The sequence below is a fragment of the Podarcis gaigeae genome (assembly GCF_964106915.1).
Source record: "Podarcis gaigeae genome assembly, chromosome: 6".
NCBI classification, from domain to species: domain Eukaryota; kingdom Metazoa; phylum Chordata; class Lepidosauria; order Squamata; family Lacertidae; genus Podarcis; species Podarcis gaigeae.
Genome location: NC_139682.1, coordinates 63,569,244 through 63,589,665, shown reverse-complemented (window position 1 = coordinate 63,589,665; position 20,422 = coordinate 63,569,244). Strand labels below are relative to the sequence as shown.

At 40.6% G+C, this 20,422-nt stretch overlaps 1 protein-coding gene and 1 long non-coding RNA gene across 5 annotated transcripts in view; one reads left to right on the top strand and one right to left on the bottom strand.

Moving 5' to 3' along the window:
• Positions 1 to 1,468, top strand: part of NEGR1 (neuronal growth regulator 1) — a 451,249-nt gene extending 449,781 nt beyond the window's left edge. For both annotated transcript variants that reach the window (XM_083743114.1, XM_083743115.1), the window contains one exon: positions 413 to 1,468. In XM_083743114.1, coding sequence (XP_083599240.1) covers positions 413 to 537 — 125 coding nt within the window. In that variant the 3' untranslated portion in view covers positions 538 to 1,468. The remainder of the gene's footprint in view (positions 1 to 412) is intronic.
• The window catches only part of LOC310846493, a 110,830-nt gene that overhangs the window by 37,713 nt on the left and 52,695 nt on the right, over positions 1 to 20,422 (bottom strand). The window lies entirely within an intron of this gene.

Below are 20,422 nucleotides of genomic sequence, written 5' to 3'. Positions count from 1 at the left end.
CATTTTTGCTCTAATAAAGAATGAAGTTCTAAAATTCTCTGTTTCACAGCCATCCTTGAACCTGTACCTTCTATACAATATGAAATAGCCCTATCTGCCTATTTACAAAGGAATCTGCTTTGTTTTCCAGGATTCCATAATAGACAAGTGGGGAAATAAAGCATATGCATTCCCTCTTTTAAAAATGTAGTGTGTGAACCAGCTCTCATCTATATCATAAAATTCTGCTTGCTATAGAGGAATTTTAGTGGTGTAAAGGTGTGATTTAGTTTTCAGCTATGCTTTGCTGAAAGTTGCTATTTTGAAATCTATTGGTAAAATAATTTATAGCTGATTGTAAGAAGAAAAAGTGAGGAAAGCTCAAAAAGATTCTAAATAATCTGTTTTCTTTCTTTCTTTCTTTCTTTTCCAGCTCCAAGTACAACCCAGCTTGGGATTACTGGGGGTGCTGAAGTTCTATTATCCTGCTGGTTCCTTGTGTTGACACTGTCCTCTTACACCAGCTTAATGTACCTGAAGAACATCGTTCTACAATAAATGTAAAGAACCATGAATGGCTTTTAAGGATTCTTTGAAAGTGCTGATGACTGGATCCAATCTGGTAGAGTTTGTTAAAAAGCGGCGTGGGATATAATCAGCAGTGCTTATGTGGGGATGATCGCCTTCTGTAGAATTGCTCATTATGTAAATACTTTAATTCTACTCTCTTTTTTATTAGCTGCATTACCTTGTGAAGAAGTACACATTGTCCTTTTTCTTCTTCTTTTTTTTAAAAAAGACGTGAGAGCTCTGAAATTACTTTTAGAGGATATTAATTGTGAGTTCATGTTTGTAATCTATAACTTTTCAAAAAAAACATTCAGTCATGGTCTGCTGATTTGCAGACTGTAGTTTACATAAAAAGAACCCAAATATTGCAGTTTAAAAAAATATGTGATCTTTAAGGCTGCAATACAAACATCCATTTCCCTCTTTAAATAAGAGTCTATCTTCATTTACACAGATTTTTTTTTTTTACAAAAAAGCTAGATAATATTGCCTTTGATTCATTTCTTCAAAATTAGATCACATACCTAGATTTTCTTCTAGCATGATACTCAGATTTCAAGAATGAGCCTTGTGATATGACTGCACTGTGCAGTTATGCTTTGATTTTGATTTTCTCGTCAGTTCAGCATGGGTGTGCCTTCATAAGATACTGCTTTTCGCTTCCTCACCAACAAATGGGAGGGGAATTTTTCAATTTTATTTTTTGTAGATGCTTAGCTCAAGGGTACCGAATCTTTTCTTAAGGACAAAAGGTGCTATTGGCTGTAAAATGAACCACCATTGGGGTAAAGGAACTACTCCAAACATTGAGCACAGCAGAAAAAGTAATAGCTGGTACATTTTTCAGTCTGTCAAGTTCAAAGCATATTCCAAACCTGTACAAAGCAGAAGATATCTCTCAGAGACTCCTTTGTGAATGTAACATTTCCTTTGTTCATTCAAAGTCAGAATTTTTATAAGGCTGCAGAGAAAATGACCATCCCTTTATTTTATTGTATTTTTATAATTAGTGATAAGTTCTACATATCAGTATTGTTCTTCCTATTGAATTTATACTGTACAGTATCTGGTTGGTTGGTTTATAGAACATAGTGCTTAGGTCTGGAAAATCTATAGAAGGATTAGAGTTTTGATCATACACACATGCTCTAAAACACACATGTTCATGCACACAAATAACAACAATAATTTGAATGCTACATAAGACAGATGATAACATATCAGTGCCATTTTTTCAAAAAAGCCACCGATTTGCAAAAATATACCAGTGTTTTCTCCCTTCACAAACATTTGGTTGAAGAATTTCCCCAAATGCCTGTTATGGCTCTATTCTACATGTCAGCCACATATCTACATGTTGTAAATGTTATGTTAAACATCATTCATGCTGCACAATCTGCAAAGGCATATGGATATAACCTTTAAAATGTCCTATTTTGTCTTCATTCATAGTTTATCTTACATGCAACATTAGAAACCAGAATGAATGAATATATATATATATATATATATATGCAGGTTTTGGTGTCCTCGGGTGTCTTCCCGTGTAAAAGTTGGGGTGTCTAGGCGACGTTTCGACGAGGTCTCACTCGTCATCTTCAGGCTGGTGCTTTCGGCTTCCCAGAACATTGGAGGCTAGACACCACACCCCCTCTACAGTATTTATAGGAACTCAAACATTGAGATCCCGCTCTGTTCCAGTAACAAGAAGCCGAAAGCACCAGCCTGAAGATGACGAGTGAGACCTCGTCGAAACGTCGCCTAGACACCCCAACTTTTACACGGGAAGACACCCGAGGACACCAAAACCTGCATTCCTGTACCCGTGAAAATCTACGAAAGCAAATATCTTACCTCTACGGGGAGGAAACCTTCCAGCTGACAAGAACCTACGATGCCCAGAACATTGGAGGCTAGACACCACACCCCCTCTACAGTATTTATAGGAACTCAAACATTGAGATCCCGCTCTGTTCCAGTAACAAGAAGCCGAAAGCACCAGCCTGAAGATGACGAGTGAGACCTCGTCGAAACGTCGCCTAGACACCCCAACTTTTACACGGGAAGACACCCGAGGACACCAAAACCTGCATTCCTGTACCCGTGAAAATCTACGAAAGCATATATATATATATATATATATATATATATATATATATTCTCAAATGATGCCTATTACATATTTATTTGCCAAAATGTCATTAGCGTTGATCTCCTGTTAGAATAACAACTGCATTTTTCTCTTCTGAAAGGACTTCTAACGCCCTGGTTCCTATAAGTCCTGCTTCCACGAAAGCTGACATTGAAAATAACCCCCACATAGAACTTTAGTGAAAGAAACATAGTTAGTAAAGGTTCATCTTTGAAAACAGAAGAAAAATAAGCAATCTCATAGCTGATACTCTGTATCCACTGCATATCCACTTCCAATTAAAAAAAAATGACACTTGAAAAAGCAGGGAATCTGTACAAATTTTGCTCTAGTGTAAAATAAGTACAAAGACTTTCGTTCGAATTTATTCACAAGAACAAATAGTGAGAAATTGCTCTTTGCTACTTAATAGAAGATTCATTTGTTTTCATCAGTTCAGGATGTGTGTTAACAGTTTGCCTCTTTAATTGAAGTTGCTAAGATCTGTACTACAAAGTGCAATAACTAACTGATGATGTTACATAAACTGTTGTATCTCAGAATGAGTTTGTGTAGGCATCAAAGCTTAAAAGGGGAATTTAGTGATGACTCAGCTAACCACAGTGGTTTTTATTCAAGTAAACTGACTGTTGAATAAAGAACCGTGGTACATTAAATAATTACATCACCCATTCTAACCCTATGAAACATGGAGGAAGGAGAATGTTATTGACTACATAGTAACAGTTCGCTTTTAATATCGCCATCATAAAACGTTCAACAAAGCCTGTTCTCAAAGCTCTGACATTCTTGTTGCTAGCTGGAGATTCGACACAATTATTTTACACATAAACCACTTCTAAGACCTACATTATAAATTTATTTAGCTCCTTTATTAGCTCCTGTTCTTCATGAATAAAATGTTGATGCATTAGAAATAGTACGGCTCTTTAGAAATAGTAATAAAGTGCTATATTAAGAGTGTTAGGTAGAACCATAATGTATCATGCAGTTTGTATTGAAGGAGAAAATACTTTCGTCTCATATCATGCGCTGTGGACCTACTGGTGTTGCGCTATGGCACTTTTTAATGGAAATATTTGACTGGACTGGTGCAATATCCCAACATTTGGGGTGACTAGACATTCAAATTTGTTAGGATGGCAGGAAGCACTGGTAACTTGCAAGGGCTGTTTTTTGGCATCTTTGTAACGGAGGCTTTGCGGCGGGCGATGAGAGCTTATTCAGCTGTCTCCTGTGGGGTCCTACAAAGATGCAGAGAACAAGAAGTGCGAGTTGGGTGCACACCCTGTTCCTCCAAGTTGGACTGACTGCAGCCACCCTCTGTATTCCCTCTTGTATTGCAGCTTTAAAGGTCTAGAATCCATTCAACAGGTTGAAAGAGCAGGGTGGCAGAAGCTATTATCTCTGCCAGTGCTCTCTTGGGGAATAAGAAACAAGTCAAAGGTATGTCAGAAACCAAGCATATCCAGCATTGTTTCTCACAGGCACAATAGCTGTTTTAATATCATTTGCTCATCCAAACTCTATAGTCAAGTTAACTGCCTTCACGATCCTCCCCCAGCACATGGAGTCTGATGATTCCTGCAGCAAAACAGGGTGACATTTTATTTTTTATTGTTGAACATGATAATACCTAATGAAAGGGACTAGTAATGTTTTTTGTTTGTGTGGGAGCAGTTGGAACGCATTATTAGCCCGGTGTTCAAACCAGCCTCTGAATTTTCATTTGCAGTTGCTGGGTGTGATTACTTTATAAATGCAAAATACCGTAGTTGTAGAAGAAAACTTTGTGCAAACCTCTCCCTGCTTCTTCAGGAGGGAGGAGATCATAAGAACAAATCAGGGGCTGAATCTCTCAAAGTACATACTGTGATACTGGGACCAGCTCAGTAAGTGCTTTCAAGATTAGTCCCACAGAGGCTCCTTTTGAAACCATGGTCAGCCAAGGGCCTAATTCTGTCAAGACAGACACATGCATACAGTTTTGCACTGAACAGTCCCAATAATATTAAAAAAAAAAAAAGCATGTGCCTGTGTGTTTATAGGATTACTCCCTAATGAAAGTTCCATACTTCTTTGGTAAATCTTTTCTATATGTTCATTGTACAATTTGGGATTTATTGGGACTTGATGTGGATTGTGTTGATTGTCGCAAATTACAATAACATTTTACAGAGTTTATTAGTCCTTAAACTGTGGGGTATGTTTGCTTTCTTCTATTTCTTACATGATAATCTGTGATCATCTAGTTGATATCATCGCTGTTCATATTTTTAATCAACCACAATTATATTTCTCCCAGTCATGAAAAAATATGAAAAATAAATGGATTAGCTCCAAGTGATACAAATGAGGACTTATTATGCATAAATTGTCCGAAGTGTTGAATAGTTATGATTGTGACAATCTGTTTGGCAAATCAGGACACTTAACCACGATTGTGCTGTTGCCAGGTTAATATATAAGGTGCAAAATAATTGCGAAATAAGGTGCAATTACTGTGGTGCAAGTAGTGCTGCTAACTGAAGTAAGGGTTGTCTCAATATACATAATTTGATGGGTGGTTTATAAGAGATTAGCTGGGAAGATAACTATTCAAAATTCAGTTGAAGTAGATAGGATTTTCTGTTCTTCACTCTTGTTTAAAATTACATTCTGTTTCAGATCCAGAAGTGTTAATAACCACAACTAAACCTGGGGTGATTTTTTTTATTATTATTATTTTGCACATTTTCAGAATCAATGCTCAACATTATGCTGACCAAAATACCCATCTACCCCACACAACTGTGTGCACTTAAGAATGTGTATACCAAAATATGTATTTAAATGGATAAATAATATGCCTTAACGCCTCAGTATGCACTTACTTTTAGGGACTGGATCACCCTCTTCCAGTCTGAGGAAAATAGTCCATATTCCATAATTTGCCGTGAAAGAGTTTTGTTTTTGAAAAGTCATTTTATCCCAAAAAGGTCATTCAACACTTTCACCAATTAGACTGTGTCAGAAATTCAAAGCCATGGTGAAACTCTAACCAGAGATTGTAGATGGGCACAGTAAAATTTTCTAAGGAAACTATTAACATTGCAATCTAGATCCTTTTAAATCTGTTGGCATTTTGCCACCAGTGACGGATTGTACCTGGGGGTTATGGTAACCCTAATGAAACTTTCACACTGTTGATTCTTGCTAGTAGATAATCATATGGTATAGACCCGGCCTGCACAAAATGTGACTCATCAAGATGAATGTAGCCCACCAACCATGTATGGCAGCTTACCAGGAGCATCCAACAAGTCTACCTGTTGAGAACTATGGAAATGGGGATACCTGGTGGACCATGATACATAGGTGATGATGGGCTGCGTTTGGCTTGTTGGTGCACGCCATAGTGGGATATATCCTGTAGTTATAATTAAAGTACTGTGAGTATGGAACTAATGAAACCTATTTTCGTTTTATTTGTAAAGAGTTCATTGGTGATTTACTCTGTGCACATTTTAAATGCAGTTTGCTCTCTTCTTCCTCCCTAAGCGAGATTTCCATCTTTGGTCCTTCTAGCCCCTTTCCAAGGATGACAGTCTTCTTCTGGCCTGCCCAATAGAGAGTGCCTCTGCTTCCAAGCAAACGAGTCCCTCTTTGCAATATGGCTGAGGAAACTGTAGCTGGATCAATGAGCCAGTCAAAGGATTAGCCAAAAAATGGAAGTTTGAGGGAGGTAGTAAAGGGTAATAGCTGTTCAAGACAGGAGCATGCTTGTGAAATTGTGTATGCCATATTACTGAAACATCTGTAGAACATGGTAAATAGTTTTTGAAATGTAGCATGTGCTTTCTAGATCATTATAATGGTTTAGAAAAGCAAAGCAGGAAATATATTTTATCTCAGGCATCTTACATGCAAGGTTTTGCCTGCTTAGTACACCTCTTGACTGTGAGTGTGACAGATTCATTGTCATGCTAGCTGACTTGCATTCTGTAGCCTAATCACATAATACACTAGCTGAAAGTTACTAAGGTAACTAACAGCACAAACCTATCTGTGTCTACTCAGAAGGAAGCCCTGTTGAGTTCAATGGGACTTACTTCCAGGTAGGGATGGAAGGGTCCGTCCATTTCAGTTCTCTCAGATTCTCACTTTTCCAATCTTAAATCCTGTTCTCCACATTTCTGCAGCAATTTGTTTGTTTTTTCAAATCCTCATGAAAAATTTTCAGCATTTTTCTGTAAATTTATCCCAATAAGCACATTTTTGTCCGCAGTTTTGATTAATGTACACATTTTAACAAGCAACCTATCTTAATACAATATATTAGATTTTTATATGTAATTTCAGAAATGTATTATTTTGTATACACGTTTCCTCCTAATGGATGCAGGGTTGTTGTTTTTTCGTAAACTCTGTTTGGAGAACTGCCTCCCAAAACTTGGAAAAGAACAAGTTTTGAAGATTGCCTGTGTTTTGGTTCTCACACTTCTTGGAAAGCGCAAATATTCTAAATTTAAATGTGAACTGAACCTAATTCCTCCTCCATCCATACTCCCAGGTAAGTATGTGTTAAGATTACAGCCTAAAATATAAAAACTACTCCATTTCACTCATTAAGGTCAACCAACTAGTTCCTTCCAGGTTCTGTGAAACATACTTTGTTTTCTGAAGAACGTTTGCATATGCAAACATTTCAGTCTTCTCTATTTCTTGTTTTCCTCTCCTAAGGAAAGCCACTCTTTCCACTGACTAAATGTCACCCTAACCCAGGTCTTTGTGGAGACCTCCCAGAAAGTCAGTCCTCCTAGGAAGGGTCTTTCCCTTCCATAATCTTCCATTTTTTATGTTAAGGCAAAGTGCTGTAAGTGACATTTGATGCTATTTCACTTTGGCCAGGCTCAGAAAATCCACTCTGCTCATGATATACATTCAAGGGTGATGTGGACTTGTGTTTCTAAAAGAAATGCTCTCCCTTATGCAGCACGACAACAGACTTTGAAACAGGGAAGCACTAGAGAAGCCATTTGTGATACAGTATTAGGATCGATCATTCAAAGATTTTTCCCCCCAGAAGGACTCCCTACAGGGTGAGCACAAGCCCATGGTCTAGTCTATCTTTGGATTCTGAAACTGTTAACAGACAGAGCAGTAAGGGAGAATACAAGGATGTGCTGCTTTGCAGCTATACGGAAGACCTCCCAGAACTGTTAGGCTAAGAAAACGCAATAGCCACGTATTTAATATTTTGATTACTGCACCTTGCCAGCACAAATACCAGTTTTGGATGTAAAGGGTGTAAAATGCAGCACATTTTGGAAAGCTATAAATACTTGAACTGCCTTGCAGGCCTCATTGAGATCATGAGGTATGATACAATTAAAAAACAAACCTGGATTTTGTTTTACTTTCTTCCCTGCCTCACTGACCAGCAGTATCTCTCCAAGATTTCAGGCAGAGGCTGTTTCCAGCCCTACCTGGAGATGCCAAGGATTGAACCTAGAATGTTCTGCATGTAAAACGCAAGATCTGAGCTACAGCCCTCTCCTGTGCTTATCCATATACAAGTTTGTTTACACTGAGGGGAAAATACTTCATTTTCAGTTTGATTGCTTTTAAGTCTATTCATTATTACACATGAATAAAAGCATTAAGTGCACTTTAACTGGGTTTGTTCCTGTTGACAATTTAATCCCTTTCCTCCTTCTCTCTTAAATATTTGAAGGAAAAGTGGGAAATTTATGCTGCCTCCTGGACAGGCCTAAAAATAGTCCAGTTGAGACAATGTTAACAAGCAGAGCAGGAAAAAATATATATATTGAGGAGATTCTGAACAAGAACTGTTCTTCTGAAAACTAATTTCTGTTTGGGTGTGCGGGGTTTTCCTTCCAGCCATTCATTTCTTTGGTGCTAAGCACTGATTACTAAGCATGAATCACTTCATTTCCTTTCCCCTAACCCTTCTGTTCTAACTTCCCCTGTAAGTACAGTGGTGCCTCGCAAGACGAAATTAATTCGTTCCGCAAGTTTTTTCTTCTTGCGAGTTTTTCGTCTTGCGAAGCACGGTTTCCCAGAGGAATGCATTGAAAATCAATCAATGCGTTCCTATGGAAACCGCCTTCAGACCAGGTCCGGGGACAGTCTGTCCCCTGACCTCTTCTGAAGGCTGGGGGGGGAACAAGGGCTTTTCTTCCCACCCCCAGCATTTTAAAAAACCCCGGGACAGCGGAGGACTTCTCCGCTGTCCCGGGCCGATCTTAAAATGCTGGCGAGCGGCAGCGCTGCCGCCCGCCAGCATTTTAAAATCGCCCTGGGACAGCAGAGGACTTCTCCGCTGTCCCGGGGCAATTTAAAAGCCCCCGGGAAGGCAGGCAGGGGGGACAAAGACTTTTGCCCCCCGCCAGCCTTCAGAAGAGGTCCTGGACCTGTTCTGAAGGCCGGCAGGGGGCGAAAGTCTTTGCTCCCCCCCCGCCTGCCTTCAAAAGCCGTCCAGGATAGCGGAGAAACGCTGCGTTTCTCCACTCTCCCGGGAAGGCAGGCAGGGGGGAGCAAAGACTTTCGCCCCCCGCTGGCCTTCAGAAGAGGTCCAGGACCTCTTCTGAAGGTGGGCGGGGGGCAAAAGTCTTTGCTCCCCCCCGCCTGCCTTCAAAAGCCGTCCGGGATAGCGGGAAGCACTTCCCTGCTATCCCGGACTGCTTTTAAAATGCTGGCGGTGGGGAGCAAAGCCTTTCGGCCCCCGCCGGCCTTCCTGGACCTCTTCTGAAGGCCGGAGGGGGGGAAAGGCTTTGCTCCCCACCACCAGCATTTAAAAGAGGCCCCCGGAGATTTCCCTATGGGCTTTCTTCTTGCGAAGCAAGCCCATAGGGAAATTCGTCTTGCGAAGCAACTCGCAAACGGAAAACCCTTTCGTCTTGCGGGTTTTCCGTCTTGCGAGGCATTCGTCTTGTGGGGCACCACTGTACTGTATCTGGGGACTCAGCTAGACTGGTAAGGAAAAAGCGGATTTATATGTGTTGTTTATGTGATATAACATTGTGCCACCAGAGGGCGAAGTGGAGTTCTGTTTTTTCTCTACCCATTTTCCCTGTTTAAATTTACAACGCTTTAAACTGAAACGCTTCTTTGATGTGTCTAGATCCAGCCAGGTTTCTTCCTCTCTGCGAAAATATCTATCAGCCCTTGGCTTTCGTAAGCTGGAGAATAACGCCAACTGAACACGGCTTGCAATAAATGAGGTTTTAAAATACATTGCAAATGTCAGATTTGTCATCCGTAGCAAGGGCTTTATCGGAAGCTACATTCTTTGAACCTATGATTTTTGGGATGACTTTCTCTGCCATATTATTCCTGCTTCACACCTCACCGTAGCACAAGGTGGCAGATCAGAGTAAAAGATCAACCTGATGAAGACTCTCCTTGTCTGCCAATATACTAATTTGATGAACAGAAACAGCAGTACAACGCTGCAATCATACCCCCTTTGTCTGCTGTTTTGCAATGATTCTTCCCAATCAACAAACGGTACACCTTTGGAAATCCCTCTACATTTCCTTCAGCCACAGAAAGTAGTACTGGGTCTGACAGGCTAGAAACTGGCTCTGTATATGAATGTTCACTAATTTCTTCCCATAATAACTATAGGCACAATTCCACTAAAAGCTAAGTACTTTTAAAAGTTCATTTGTTTCAATGGTAGAAATAAGCACACACTTAAATCTCACTTATTGAAAACAATGGGCTTGTTAAAAGGGCTTAACTTTGACTGTGCAAGAGGACGATTTTGTTTAATACATGCCAAAAGATATTTAACAAGAACCAGAATAATCTTTATTCTAACAATGCACAATAATAACGTATTTCGCTCTCCAAGCTACTGCATTTATAACAGAGCTCCCACTGACCTTTTGAAAAAGCCTTAGAAGAAGCCCTGGGGATCTGTAATACCACAGACTTTGATTTCCTCAATGTTTCCCATCTTGAGGGGAAAGTTGGACAATTTTTGCATGCATGTACACACACACACACACAAAATTATGTTGTGAAGCAAAGCTTAATTTAGCCTGGAAATTCCAAGTCTTCTAGATGTACTTAACATTTGTCGCTTTCTTCAGATGTTACTTACTGTAGTGAACCATCATCTGCTTAAAACCAAAGGTGTGAGGGGAAGACATTTCAGGAATCCACTATGAAAAGCTGACTTCACTGACTGGCCTGTTCTTCTTGCACTTCATGCTAATGAGACAGTTCCAGTTTCAAGTTGGGAGGAACTACAGGAGGTAACTTGCTTCATTAGGCTGTAAAATGTAAGTAGGACTGGGTGTTTTCCCCTTCCTAATTTCATCCGAAATTGCTAAAAGCATTGGGTTGTTCCTCCAGTGGAAATCTGAATTTGCATTTTTCTTCATTAATTTTGACCTTCTGACATGTACCTTTTCACAACAACAAAAAGGAGTTAGCTTTAGGAGCAGGGGGAATCTATAACAGCTTTGCTTCCTCACAGCAAATTAGAATTAACAATTGATGTAGCTAATGTTATGTATGGTTCATTTTTTGTGACTCCTGATCATAGGCTAAAATAATCACAGTAGCATGAATCCACTGTGTCTGTGCCAAAGTGGTGCAACATTCTGCAGACATAGGCCATGATTCAGAAAGGGTTTTCTGGACATTCAGTGGTACCTTGGGTTACAAATGCTTCAGGTTACAAACACTTCGGGTTACAAACTCCGCTAACCTGGAAGTATTACCTCAGGTTGAGAACTTTGCCCCAGGAAATTGCATGGCTGTGGCATAGCAGTAGAGGGAGGCCCCATTAGCGAAAGCGTGCCTCAGGTTAAGAACGGTTTCAGGTTAAGAACGGACCTCTGGAATAAATTAAGTTTGTAACCCGAGGTACCACTGTATTAGACATTTTAACTGTAACATGCACACTGCTTAAAAAACAAACTGTACTTTTAACTTTCCCACATCTAAAGTGTGATGTGCAGTGTGATGTGCTGCACATGTCAACAAAACCTATTCAAACCTGAATTATGGTTAGGCCCATGCCTCAGTGGTAGATCACATGATCCACATAGCAAAGATACCTGGTTCAGTCCCTGGCATCTCCAGGTCTAATGATTGTGTAAGGTGGTTATAAGCTTTCCATTTGGAAACCCTGGGGAGCTGTTGCCTGTCAAAGTAGACCTTACTGGGCTAGGTAAATGCAGAGCGGTCTGGTGTAAAGCACCCTCCTATGGATTCCTCAGTATTAAGGCTGCTTCCCTTCTTACATTTGCCCCCATGGGCATATACTGCAGAGAGCCATAGCCAATCAGAAGCTCCCTGTGATATGTGCCTGCATTTGCACCTGTGACTTTTTTAAAACAAAAAACAGCAACACCTAAATATTTTAGCTTGCATAGTAGGGGTATGTGCTGAATTGGAAGAATATAAAGTAGTCTGTCAAAATGACTACATAAGGGTACCAAAATGGCGCTTCTGGTCTACATACACAACAGAACATGCAAGCAGCATCATGCACACTTTGTGTCCCAACGCACTGCCTAACAACCACTTGAGCAATGACCTGCGGAAAATGTGGTCAATAGCTCTTGGAGAGATATTCCTTTAGAAACCCAGTGCCTCTGATTTTAAGCTGCTTTAGCCAGTGTCTGTCAAAAAAAGTCTCTCATTTCTCTCGGTGATCTGGAAAATAAGCTCGCAAGTCAACCATGTAGAGTTTAGAATTTAAACACACACACATACACACGCAAACCGCCACCACTAAACATAGCTGACAGAGTCATCTGAAGATTTCTTCAGCGATATTTGCATAAGCAGCATCTTTTGACAGAGTTAATCAAGCAGACACATATCTGAACCACAGGAAAGTGGAGTGTGGGGCTTTTCTAACAAACCTAACTGCACTAGAGGAATACTCATGAGAAGATGCCTTAATAGTGAGCTCATTGGTCCCTCTAACTCATTACTTGTCTATATTCACTAGCTGCAGCACTCCAGAGTTTCCAGAAGGAATCTTTTTGAACCCTACCTAGAGATACAAAAGATCAAACCTGAGACATTCTGCAGGCATGATCTATCAGTGAGTGGGAAAATATATGTGGATACAGGTTTCCATGTATATAATCTTAGCTGGATGTGGAATAGTATAAGATCTCCTAATTTAACAAGAGCCCTGATGGAATAGGCCAAAGCCAGTCTAGTCCAGCATTCTGTTCCCACAATGACCAACCAGATGCTCATAGGAAGCCCTAAGCAGAACATGAGCTCAGCAGCACATCTCAGCCTTACATTGGTGCATGTGGTTCCTGGGTCATGTCCATGTAGCCCCGGTTTAGGCAATTGGCAACCAAGGTCCCTATCTATTTTAGGAGCACAGAGTAGGAAGGGTAGTTTCAGTCCCCACAATTCATCTCTCCTCCAGAAACAACTATTGGTGCTATTGATTACATGACTGAAACTGTGTGTGCACACACTTTGGCCAAGGACAATGCTTTTATATATTATTTGAAGGGTAGGCATTTTTAATTGGGAGCATTATATTCTTATTTTTTTCCCCTTAAAGCAATCACTAGGAGACTGTTCAAACAAACCATTTACCTCAATGCAACAAACTTTGAAGTTAAGCACACACTTTACCGCATTCTTAGTTTAAGCCAGAACATTGAAGTATTGTTGCTTCAATTCACCCCCATGCCACAGCCAGCATTTCCTTACTATCCCTGCAACTATTTTTTGCTCCTAAGTTTAAAAGAAACTTTTAAAAAAACAGCTAGATGTTTAAAGCACTATAATAGCATGTGTATGTTCATCTTGCTACCTTTGCAAGTTACCTTTGCTACGACACACATTTCAAGAAAAGAAAGGAAAAAGCAAACAGACACTTCAATAAAAGGATGATAAGATTTGATTTTCACTCAGAAGAGTTTGAAGGGCCTGTGTTGTTTGTGACTCTACAAAACTGTTCCCCTCAAGCTGAATGTGTGAACATTGACTTTGCTCCAAGGAAGAGTTGTGGCACTAAAACACTATCTTTTATCTGAGTATATATTTATATTACGTGGATGTAGGGTATATGCTTGAAAAGGAAGTTGCTTTTATTAGAGGTGATCTGCTACATGCTTTTCAGGGAGACAGGCCTAGAGCTTTTATACCTTTTACAGTAGAAATCCTTTTATGTTTGCTGTGTTTATATTCCCTACCTGATTAACTGGGCTGGTGGGTGTAGAGTCCCATCATGGCATTCATATGTATAACTGCATGTTACAGATATCACCCCCTGGGTCATTTTGGAGAAAAGAAACTTGAATAACCCTATGAATCGCATTCATAGGAATGGAATGGAAGTAGGAATGGAAGGATCTGTCAGTTTCTCTTCTCTCAATTTCTCCTTTCCCCAAATTCGATTCTTCGCATTTCTACAGCAATTTACAATTGAGGCGCGAGGGGTGTCTCATTAGAATTGATCAGTATTTTGCTTTGAATTTCTCTGAATAAACACATTTATGTACACAGTTTTGACTAACGAACTCACTTTTGCAAGCAATTATTTTAAAACAGTGCACTTGTGTATGTTATTTCCATTAATATTTTCTTTGTAAACATTGTTTGGGACACTACGTCACAAAATTTGGAGAAGTGTGAATTTTAAAGGATGGCTGTGTTTTGGTTCTCATACTGTTTCAAAAAGTGTGGATGTGATACATTTGCTGTTATATGTGAACTGAATTGAAATTCTCCCCATCCCTACTCGGAAGTAAGCCCCATTGCACATTCAGTGAGACTTCTCTTCCAGGTAAATATGTAGATAATTGACTCCCGAGCTTTTAACTTCAGTGCCTTGATCCTTGTCTAACATGCAACTGCATCTTCAGACATGTTAATCTTTAGGGTGGCATCAGTGCCTTTGTCACATCAGCAGACATTTCTCCAGTCCCCACCTTCATCTCAGATCTATTTGAAAGCAACCAACCAACATACCTTATGCTAGGGAAAGGGGTAATGTGGTCTTGTTGCAGATGTTCAGAAGTGTGTGTGTGTATGTGTGTGCGCGCGCACAGAAGTAAACCAGGAAAGCTGCTGCATTAATTCATGCCTGTGTATGAATCATGGGGAGTTGCTTTATATATGAACTCAGGGCATGGTTCCATCCCGCCCACGATTAACATCCCCCCTTCAAAAAAAGCCCCGCAACTCTCGGCATTCCCCTCAATGAAAGTTCAACAACAGTGTGCAACCCCCTCCCCCCCCCCCAAATAAAAGCTCAACAATTCAGGGCACTTTGTGTGAAATAAGTGGGTTTTGGATTGCAGTTTGGACACTCGGTCTCTAAAAGGTTTGCCACCACTGCTCTATAGGAATTGAACCATGGACCTCCCACGTGCATTGTGTGTGCTTTCCCACTAACCAATTGTCCCACACATCAACACACCGCTGAGAGTGCTTCCTTTTGGAAACATTCTTGAAGCTTGTAGCTAACTGGAAGCATTCATATTATGCAAATGCCCCAAGCTCTTGGATACTTTAGGATATGCACCCCCACTATTTAAGAATCATTTGGCCCATTTGCCACAAAATTCAAATTTGCACCTGCAACAATGAAGAGTAGCAAGTCTCCTTTAAAAAAGCACAAAATGGACAGTCTCAAAATTCTAATGACAGCCTAATGGCAACTCTGATTCCCAAAGAATCCTCCATACATAGGATATAGATTGCCCGTAAGCACTAGATGATCATTTTCATTCCAGACTTGACACAGTTTTCGCGGCCCAACACTCTAGCAAATGTCTGTTTCAAATCAACCCAGGCAGCGTAGGTTCCTTTTAAAATGACATTGGACTAACACCAGTCAAGAGGGCAACACTGATGAACACTTCTGCTTTCAATGTACTGCACTCTCTTGTGAACAAAATAACGCTTCTTATGCCATGAAATCAGTTTAAGCAAAGGGTGTTGATGTTATAACTGAAAACCAAGTCAAATACTCTAGAAAGGTTAATGGTAACAGTGAACAGAACTTTACCCAGAGGCAATGCAATGAAAGTATGTTAAAATATATATCTGGTTATTATCAGTTTCCAAAAGACATATTTTTTGTACTTTAGCTGTTGAGGAATAAATGCTGATGTTTATTACAGTCAGAAAATCCAGCATGATAGAGTACTCTTTTTTCAAGATACAGATTATTAATCCAACTGGATTAATTTACCAGTCACATAATTGGCAATGTGACTGTCTTAATAGTAATCATCATCATCATCATCATCATCCATTTGCAAGGACCCTAACCTGTTCAAGACTCTGGTGTGGGAGGCAGGTAGTTTTAACCCTTTGGCCCCACTCTCCTGTAACAGTCCCAGTCTGTACAGAGGACCCCACAAGTACAATTTCCATTGAGGAGAAAACTTTCATTTGACTGCAATAGGAACTCAAAATGTACAGCTCAAAATGGCAGGCACAGCCCTCCCCCTCTACATCAGGACTGCAGGGGGCAAAAGGTTAACCCCTCTCTACCCCTCCCCACTGCAACCAGGGTCCCAGTCCAGATCAGGGCTCCCACACTTGCAATTGATTTCTAGTCAAGTTTGGCCCTGAGCCTGTGAATGGGTGCCACCTGCTCTTTGCAATCTTGCACTTTTGCCTCTTGTGCATCTGTTGCCCACAGCAGTACACATTTAGATTATTTTCCCAATATGACCTGCAACGAGCCAAGTGTATGTGTTTTCTATTCAGCAATTGATGAATCATTTCAAACATCACTACATGTATTAGTGGGAGGGAAGCTCATTCTAAAATCCACAACATGGAACCGCTTCTTTTTCCTTCCTTCCTTCCTTCCTTCCTTCCTTCCTTCCTTCCTTCCTTCCTTGTTCCTGAAACCCATAAATTCTTTCACCGAAGTAGCCGCATGCAGGATTGTCAGATAATATGAGCCAATCCTTCTCCTAGTCCTTGAACTGCTATTATTTCTCAGAGCATAAGGAGGCAACTTCTCGCTATCTGATCAAGGACTAGTATTGTTGAGAATACAAAACAACTAACACATGATTCATACCATCTCAGCCTGTGAACAATCTTGTTGCCAGGAAAAACTGAGAACAACTGAGAACCTACCATGGGAGCTCCCTTTGGGCTTTCTGTACCAATGCTCTCTTCCATACCTTCATTCCGTATGTGCTGCACAAACTCGATTAGACAGCTCTAATTCCTTTCATTGCATGCTGTGGTCCTAGCTGTGACCCATACTACATCCAAAAGCCATCAGGGAAGGGACAAGGTGGGCTTCCCTAGGCAAGAAGTTGCAGAACCTGGATGCTATATTGGCAAAGATATTAAGTACTTTGCAGGGGCAGGATGCAGAAAGCAAAAGGCAGCTCTGAGTAAAATGCTGAAAATAATGCACAAATAGGAGTATGCACAAATGATGCATTCTGAAAAGACACCTTTTATCCCCCAAAAGACCCCAAAAGATATTAATTCCTTTTTATTGAAACGTCATCACATAGAAATGCTGTTGCTTCCAGGAAAACATGAAATTCTACGCAGTCATTAAAATCCATACGCGTATTAACTGAATCAGCAGTGACATCTGGCAAAGATTTTTTTAATTGTATATGAATGGTGATAGTTTCATGATGACTCCGTTTCAGTTAGCATCTGAAAAATAGCAACTTAAACTTAAAAATCACTGATGTTTGTAACACTGAGTGCTGCAAAATGCCGTTTTTTTCTGCAACATTCTCTCCATTATTCCTGTTACCTTTCCTCTTAATCTAACAACAGTATACAGGGGATATGAGATTTTCTTTTTCAAAAACGAAAACAAATGTCTATAAACCTGTACGTGTCCCCCCCCCCCTCCATTGGCTTGTGATTGGAAGCAACAATAGCTCTTTTGTTTCCTTATCTAGCTTGAGGAATGGGGAAGGAGCCACTGTGAAAAGTATAAATGGCCCAGACCATTTCTCCCGGAATACCTGCTGAAGTGTCATAACCTCCCTGACAAACCGTGAGAAATGAAATGGAAAGGAAAAAGTCAGAGTATTTAAAAGGAGAAAAGGAGGATTAAAAAAAAAATTTAAGGGGAGGACTCATTGCTCTTTGTGACTGTTCTGTGTACTCGTGCATACAAATCTCAGAGCACCCTGGTTTGTGCAACTCCATGTTTCAGGCCTCTGGCACTGCTCCAAGCAGCAGCAATGGCTGCGATCTGCCATGTAAACTGGCCACAACGTCCGGAGCTGCTGTTAAAGCACAGGACCAGGGCGGGGGGAAAGTTGGCTCAGGGCTGAAAAGAGCATCTCACCCAATCATGTATCCGACTGATCGTTGCCCCCTGCAGGAGATCCTGTCGCCTTCTGCAGCAGATACCATATTATCAGGAAGTCCCTTTCCACGCAACATAGGAATCACACCTTTAGTGTCATGGCACCTGCCCTCTGGAATCCCCCCCCCCACACCAATATTATGTAGGTACCATTGCCTTTTTGGTGCCTCCTGAAGAACTTCCTCTGCCAGCAAGACTTTTAAATAGAGGTCTTTCCCAGTTCGCATCTGTGTTGGAATTTTATTGAATATGTATTCGGATGTTCTAATTGTTTAATCGCTTATGTGTTTTCCACCCTTGGCTCATTTGGGAGGAAGGGGATATAATTTTAATTAATTAATAAAAGAATACATTTTTATGTGGGCCTCGCCAGGGTGTTGAGGCCCTAGTAGCTTCCTACAGATGCCAGATGATGATGCCAGCTCTCAGGCAAATCCACACCCATATCAAAGGAGTGCAAGAGAAATTCTGGTACATTGTTTATCAGTGCCTTGTTGAAATGAAATGCTGCATGCTCTGGTTATCTCCCACTTGGACTACTGCAATGCACTCTACGTGGGGCTACCTTTGAAGGTGACTCGGAAACTACAACTAATCCAGAATGCGGCAGCTAGACTGGTGACTGGGAGCAGCCGCCGAGACCATATAACACCGGTCTTGAAAGACCTACATTGGCTCCCAGTATGTTTCCGAGCACAATTCAAAGTGTTGGTGCTGACCTTTAAAGCCCTAAACGGCCTCGGTCCAGTATACCTGAAGGAGCGTCTCCACCCCCAGCATTCTGCCCGGACGCTGAGGTCCAGCGCCGAGGGCCTTCTGGCGGTTCCCTCATTGCGAGAAGCAAAGCTACAGGGAACCAGGCAGAGGGCCTTCTCGGTAGTGGCGCCCACCCTGTGGAACGCCCTTCCAGCAGATGTCAAAGCGATAAACAACTACCTGACATTCAGAAGACATCTTAAGACAGCCCTGTTCAGGGAAGTTTTTAACGTGTGATATTTTATTGTATTTTTGGTTTTTATGGCCCAGCCAGATGGGCGGGGTATAAATAAATTATTATTATTATTATTATTATTATTATTATTATTAAACCAGGCAGAGGTTATTTCTCAGTAGTTGCGCCCGCTCTATGGAACGCCCTCCCATCAGATGTCAAGGAAATAAACATCTATCTGGCTTTTAGAAGACATCTGAAGGCAGCCCTGTACAAGGAGGTGTTTAATATTTGAGGTTTATGTGTTTAAATATTTTGTTGGAAGCCGCCCTGGGTGGCTGGGGCAACCCAGTCAGATGGGTAGCATATAAATAGTAATGGGAATGCCCTGGAATTGACAAAATAGAATACCTGAAGCACCTTCGTGTGTACACAGAACTGCTTCTGTGCACGCGGTGATGCTTTGGTTTGGATCCTAGCTAAGAGTTTTTATTACAACAGTCCACCTTGAAAGATTCAGAGTGTTATCTCTACAGGCCCATTTCCTTTTCCTTGATTTGGCTCTTTAGCAATGTCAAAAGTATGTGGAAAGTTGTCTATAAAACAACAAATAATGGGGTAAAGTTTTGCATTTTAAGGAAAACCTATTTAATTTGCTTCCTGAAAGAACTAAATCGCAACTATCCTTTGAAATTCAGACTTCTCTGAATTTAGTGGTGCACCTCTACCAATCAAATGCTGTGTACAAAAATGTGTATATTAGTGGACAGTATACATAAAAATTCATATATTAGTGAAAGTATCATACCAGTATGGAAAAATTGCTTGTAAAAACGTTACATCAGAAAACAAAATGTTTACTAAAATCCTGGTGAATTTTCATGAGGAGTTTTAAAAAATCCAAAAATTCATGCAGAAATGTGGTACTATGAACTTAAGGCCGGAAAAAAATGAGAAATGAAGAAAAGCTGAAATTGACAGATTTGTTTATCCCTAGATACAGGATAGTCCTGGGTCAAGTTACACCTTAGGTCACTAAGACAGGTGGTCTTTGCCTCATTCCATGTCTGATGCAAACAGGTGGGGCTATGTCTGGTGAAAGTTAGGTCACCATGTGGATTGGAGATCATTTACTGGAGTGAGGCTTTAGGCACACCTACTACAATAATGGTTAGCGCAGTCAGCAGCTGAACAGCACAGCTAAAACTGACTGTACCCTCATCTGTTCAACAAGGAGATCTTCATACAGAGCAGTAAAATCTGCAAACTCTGATCGAAGACAAGGAAACGTGTTTGATACATGGCTGGAATAATATAATGAACAGGAGACAAATATCTACACTAGTGGCAGCATTAATAACTTTTATGGTTAAATTTTCCTCAGAAGGGGAGGGGGGAGGTTGTGGTGAGCAAAACAAAACAAAGAAACTGAACATCTCATGACTGGATGGATATAAAACTAAATCCCAGA